The sequence below is a fragment of the Bos indicus x Bos taurus genome, chromosome 1 (assembly GCF_003369695.1).
Source record: "Bos indicus x Bos taurus breed Angus x Brahman F1 hybrid chromosome 1, Bos_hybrid_MaternalHap_v2.0, whole genome shotgun sequence".
NCBI classification, from domain to species: domain Eukaryota; kingdom Metazoa; phylum Chordata; class Mammalia; order Artiodactyla; family Bovidae; genus Bos; species Bos indicus x Bos taurus.
The window spans coordinates 116,903,721-116,910,141 of record NC_040076.1 but is presented as its reverse complement, the minus strand read 5'-3'; the positions used below and the strand labels follow the sequence as shown (position 1 = coordinate 116,910,141).

Below are 6,421 nucleotides of genomic sequence, written 5' to 3'. Positions count from 1 at the left end.
ATACACATATGTTTTCTTTTTCATATTCTTTTCCATTATGGTTTATTACAGGATATTGAATAGTTCTCTATACTATACAATGAGACCTTGTTCATCTGTTTTATATGTAATACTTTGTATCTGCTAATCCCAAACTCCTAATTCATCCCTCCCCCACCCTGCCTTCACCCTTTGGTAACATAAGTTTGTTAAAAAAAAAAAAAAAAGATGGTGAATGGATTAATACCAAAGCCAACCCTCAGTCTCCCAGTAGCTCACCCACTTCCTGCGGCCCAGCACTCAGCCCTCCCTGGGACACCTCATCCTTCCACTCCTGTGCCCTTCAGCCCTTCCCCATGCTTCCTCAGCAGCCTCTTAGTAGGAAAGCAATATGATTTAGTCCTAACACTAATGAATAACTAGCAGCTAGATTTACTTCCTCTTGCTGCTGCTGCTAAGTCGCTTCAGTCGTGTCCAACTCTGTGCGACCCCAGAGACGGCAGCCCACCAGGCTCCCCCGTCCCTGGGATTCTCCAGGCAAGAACACTGGAGTGGGTTGCCATTTCCTTCTCCAATGCATGAAAGTGAAAAGTGAAAGTGAAGTCGCTCAGTTGTGTCCGACTCTTGGCGACCCCATGGACTGCAGCCTACCAGGCTCCTCTGTCCGTGGGATTTTCTAGGCAAGAGTACTGGAGTGGGGTGCCATTGCCTTCTCCTCTTGCTACACACACTTAAACACCAAATCTGTTATCACTGTAAGGAATGGCCCCTCCTACGAGATTCCTCCCTCTCCCAAGAATAGAGAACTGGGAAGTCAGGAAGTTCAGGAGAGGGCAGGCTGGGCATTCCAGTCTTTAGGGCTCTCCACCTAAAGACTCTCACCTCTGCTTTCTGCTCTTAAGTAATTTTATCACTGAGCAGAGGCTGCTGTGCTGTGCTGTGCTATCCCTGTGGATCCAGCAAATCCCTCCTCCCTCCCCTCAGAAGGGGAAAGACACGTGGTCCCATAATCCTTTGCCAGTGGGATCCCACTATGGTTCCCCAGGGAGATGCACCTGCCTGAGGTGTGGGAGGTGGAAGAGGAGCAGCGGCCGTTGCTCACTTCTGGCAGGAGGGTGGCCTTTGCAGGGTGGCAGTTGTTTGCCATTCCCGCATTGGAGTGTGAGTAGCTCCTGCCACTCTCTCCCTGGGTGCTGTTGGCTTTGTGACTTCCTGCTGCTGCTGCTGCTGCTAAGTCACGTCAGTCATGTCCGACTCTGTGTGACCCTGTAGACGGCTTCCTGAGATTCCCTCATTTTCCCAAATAGCAGAGCTGTTCCTTGACCTTCACTTTCCCAGCTTTTCCGGAGGTTGTGAAAGCACCTGCTCCCTCCCTGCTTTCTGTTTTCCTGATGGAACTCTGACTGAAAAATAAGGCCTTTGGCTGACTTACTTATTCTCTGTTGTCCCCAAAGTCAGTGGTTTAGTTTTCTGACCAAGAGTGCAAACCAGGGATGACTCAGGATGTGCTCCAAATTTGTAATAAAGCCCATTTCTTGGTATTTCCTAGTCATTGTATACACTTTTCTTGAGATCTCCCACACTGCCTCCCAGAAAAACACAGCAGAACAAATGAAAGCACCATCATCATTTGTTAAATGTTTTCATTTATCATAGCTGCTATTGTTGTTATTATGTCTTGCTTCATACCAGAATTGTGACAAAGGGCAATTAGTTTTAGAGAAAGTGAAGAAAGGTAGGAAGGTTGCTTTAATTTTTCCCAAACCTGGCTGGAGGGGAAATTCACACATCCTTCCAGTTTATGAAACAGGCGTCGGATCTTTATTAAACTGGCCAGCAGAAGAAGGTCATCCCCGTTCAGGTATCGGAGCGCTGGAATCTCCTTAGCATTTAGCAGCTTTTCAGCAAAGAGAAAGAGAAAGGAAGCTCAGGGTTCCATGTGGAAATAGTGACTGCAGAAGCAGGAGGTGGGAGGAGGCAAGAGGCAACACTAGTTAGGGGCTGGAGTCTTCTGTGAGTCTGCTGCTGCTGCTACGTCACTTCAGTCGTGTCCAACTCTGTGTGACCCCATAGGCAGCCCACCAGGCTCCCCTGTCCCTGTGATTCTCCAGGCAAGAACACTGGAGTGGGTTGCCACTTCCTTCTCCAATGCATGAAAGTGAAAAGTGAAAGTGAAGTCGCTCAGTTGTGTCCAACTCTTGGCGACCCCATGGACTGCAGCCCACCAGGCTCCTTCGTCCATGGGATTCTCCATGCAAGAGTACTGGAGTGGGGTGCCATTGTTATCTATAAATAGGGGCAGTGGTATTAATTCTGATCTGAACAGGAATGATCTCTGGAGATTTGAGAGACTAGAGCAGACCAGACCAAACAGAATTTGCATATTTTCTTTCAAATGCTTACTACGCATTCAAGTCATTATAACAGCATATACTATTTCACCAGCATCTATTGAGGGGAGCACAGAAATGCTATAGTTATCCTGTCCCTGGGACACACCCAGTGTGAAGTGAGTACTGGTTTGGAGGCTGGGAAGGTGGTGGGGAGCACCTGAGCTGGGCTTTCCAGAAGGCCCCGGGATGACTGACACTCCTTTTCTTCTCCCAAATGTGCCCCCACCTCCAGGAGCTGCTGCACATGAACATCCCCAAGACCCTTCCTTGCCCTCTGTGCTGCCCATGTCCTCTCAGCCTTGGGTGACCCAGGCTGATGCTGTCTCCTCGAGCTGCAGGAAGGTCAAAGGTCCCCAGCCTTGCTTGGAATGTTTCCAAGGCTGAGCTTTAGGACCAGCCCAGGAGGGGCATGTAGCCTCAGTGGGGTGGGCTAAAGCAAGCCCATCTGCTACCTCCTGCAGGCAGAGTGGCCACTTATTCACCTGCCAGAGATGTGAGATCACAGTATTCTGCATTTTCACCCCTCCCCACATTGGAAGGAAGGGAGGGAGAAAGGAAAGAGGGATGGGGGAAGGAGGTTAAGATAGCTGAGAAATGAAGGGTGAATCACCATTTTTAGTTTTCTTCAATCCCAAATCCCATAAAATAGGAAACATTTTCAGAGAGTAAATCAATAGGAAATAGGAAAGATTTTCATCAGCAGGAATAATCTTAAGGAATTCCTGAAAATTGAGAAGCAGCTGGGACCACTGAGAGATCAATGATCAAATGAATGCACTGGTCCAGAGCACACATATTCTGAGCTCAAAGGCAAGTGAATATCAGGATGGCATTTCAGGCAAAGAGCGTTAAGAGGGAAACATATTGATGATGTTAAATTTTTTCGTCAAAATAGAAACAAAAACCCTCAGTGATACTCTGAGTCACACAATGGACACAAAGCTGAAGGGCCAATAGGTGAGCTGACCCACGGGTGAAAGGTGTAACTCACCATGAAGACAACGCCTTGAATTTCCTAACCACAGAACTTCAAGACAGACAAAGCAAAACCTGATAGAAATTACAGGAAAAAACAGACAAATTCACAGTTCTACTGGGATATTTTCATACATCTCTCAGAAATAAACCAACAATATAAGAAGAAAAGGATATAGAGAGAAGTATGAAGAGAACAATTAAACATACGTTATACAATTTGTGCCAATAAACATGCAGCCATTTGGGGGGTCAAATATACATGGAACAGTCACAAATTATGTCATCAACTACAAAGAAAATATCCCTGCATTCTAAACAGCAAGAACAAATGTAAGCCATATTCCTTGACCATTTAGAAGTTCATGAGAAAAGGTAGCAAATTTAAAAAACCTTATTTGAAAGTTCAGTAATTACTGAGTTGAAGAAATCAAAATAGAACTCATAGACTATATAGAAGTGAAAGAAAACAAGAGCACTATATGAGTCCCATGGTAGGGGTGGGGTGGGGGTGCTGGGAGTTTACACAGGGTGGTCAGGAAAGGACTCTGAGAGCAGAACCTGAGGGAGGTGCTAAGTGGGGTATGGGACATTTTAGGTTGAGGGAACAGCAAGTGCAAAAGCCCTGCGGCAGTGATGTGCATGGCATTGTCCACAACAGCAAAAAGGCCATGGTGGCTAGGGCAAAGTGGGTAGGAAAAGAGGACCACAGAGAAATATTAAAAAAGGAAGTCCAGATCATGTATAGTATTGTAGGTGTTTTATAGGATCTTGGCTTTTACTCTGAGTAACGTTAGAAGTCACAGTTAGACCATTTTCATTAGTCGCTAGGTATTTTTTGATTTCCTCTGATTTCTTCAGTGATCCAATGGTTGTTTAGTAGCAGATTGTTTAGCTTCCATGTGTTTGTGTTCTTTACAGTTTTTTTCTTGTGGTTTATTTCTAATCTTATGGCTTTGTGATTGGAAAAGATGTTTGATATGATTTCAATTTTCTTAAATTTACCGAGGCTGACTTTGTGGCCCAGCATGTGGTCAATCCTGGAGAATGTTCCATGTGTACTTGTGAAGAACATGTATTCTGCTGCTTTTGGATGGAATGCCCTATAAATATCAATTACGCTTTCAAAATATCACTCTTACTATCATGATAGAATTGACTTTGGGAAGAGTGGAAGCTGGGACACTCGGGAGGAGGCTGTTGTAATAATTTAAACAAGATGGATTAAGTAGATACATGAGGCAGACGGGGTGACAGTAATGAAGGATGCAAGCAGTGTTGGAATCTGGTGACAAGTTGGTGGTGGCGTTTAGAGGACTTGCAGATGAAAGACGTGGGGTTGTGAAATAGAGAAGAGAGGACCAACCCCAAAGTTTTGGGTCTGAGCAACTGAAAGAAAGGTGTTGCCATTTCCTGAGATGAAGACCGAAGGTAGAATATGCCTTCCAATGTCATTTTACTCTGTGAAGTTCTTAATACCCTTTAGATGCCAGATGGAGATGCAGGGTTGGAATCAGAGATATGCAAGTTTAAAGTTCCTGGGAGATCCACCTGGAGATCAAAGGAGGGGTTATCAGCAAGCAGATGGCATTTCAGGACAGAAACCTAATGAGATCACCTAGGGAGTTAGTACAGAGAGAGAAGAGGTGAGCCCAATGACAGGCCCTGGAGCCTTTCAATATTTAAAAGAGGGGAGATGAAGAAAATAGGCAAAGAAAAATGAGGAGTAGCCCCTGAGGTGGAAGTAAAATCAAAGCAGAGTAACTCCTGGAAGCAAGGGAGGAAATGCTTCTGGGGGGAGGGGGTGAGAAACTATGTGTGCCCATTGCCACTGAGAGGGCATTAGATTTAGCATATGGTAACCACAGTAAACGTGTAATGCTATGCAACAACCGAATAGACAAATTTACTTGGATATGTAGACATGAAAGATATTCCATTTAACTTGTGGAAAACAAAAACAAATAGAACAAGTCTAATAGTACAATCAGTGTGCTGCTGCTGCTGCTGCTGCTAAGTCGCTTCAGTCGTGTCCGACTCTGTGCGACCCCATAGATGGCAGCCCACCAGCCTCCCCCGTCCCTGGGATTCTCCAGGCAAGAACACTGGAGTGGGTTGCCATTTCCTTCTCCAATCATGAAAGTGAAAAGTGAAAGTGAAGTCGCTTAGTCGTGCCTGACTCTTAGCAACCCCATGGACTGCAGCCTACCAGGCCTCTCCATCCATGGGATTTTCCAGGTCAGAGTACTGGAGTGGGTTGCCATTGCCATCTCCGACAATCAGTATAGTCAGATGCAATTTTTATTTTAAAAAGATGTATATGAATAATTTATAAATATATAGAAAAGAGAAATACACACCAAATTTTCAATGTGATTACCTTTGGGAAGAGGATTAGAATAGAAGAAAGGATGGAAGGGAAGAATATCATTTTTAACTCTTTTATGTCTATATTATTCGAATCTTCAAATATAACAGTGTATTCACATGTCACTTTTGCAATTTTAAAAAACTGAAAGGGTAATTATGAGGATGATGAGAAAAGCAAACGTTTTTAACATCAGATTCTTTTGCACCAACTCTTTTTCAAAACTCATTTCGAAGAAGAGAGGCGAGGAGAAAGAGACAGAGCATTTTTGACATTTTTGGTAAGGATGCATTTACCATGAATGTATTGAACCAAAAAGAGGCTATATTGTAGATTTCTAACCAAGGAAGAAACTTGTTTGGACTTGCCAGCTGACTGCAGTAGCTAGATCAACTGGAAGCCGCTTGAATATTGCTTAGCACAGCGTGGACCCTCGCTCTCTGTTGACTGAATCTGAAGTCTTCCTTTTGTTTGGTGCTTATAAAATATCCCTGCCTATGGGGAATCCTGAAGTCATATTTCCACGTGCTTAAATGTATAGATGTTTTAGAAACTGAAGATGTCTTTGAAGTTTGGAGCCATCTCTTCCTTGAATGATTGATGAAACAAGGTCCTCAGAGTTTAGGATACTTATTCAAAGTCACATATTATGTATGTTCTATATATAGTCACTCGGTCGTGTCCGACTTTGTGACCCCATGGACTA

The 6,421-nt window shown here is 44.3% G+C and overlaps 1 protein-coding gene across 1 annotated transcript in view; it reads right to left on the bottom strand.

Annotated features, from left to right (window-relative positions):
- Window positions 1–1,512: 1,512 nt before the first annotated feature.
- Window positions 1,513–6,421, bottom strand: part of ERICH6 (glutamate rich 6) — a 45,865-nt gene continuing 40,956 nt past the window's right edge. The window contains exon 14 of the mRNA XM_027543595.1: window positions 1,513–1,876. Coding sequence (XP_027399396.1) covers window positions 1,613–1,876 — 264 coding nt within the window. The 3' untranslated portion in view covers window positions 1,513–1,612. The remainder of the gene's footprint in view (window positions 1,877–6,421) is intronic.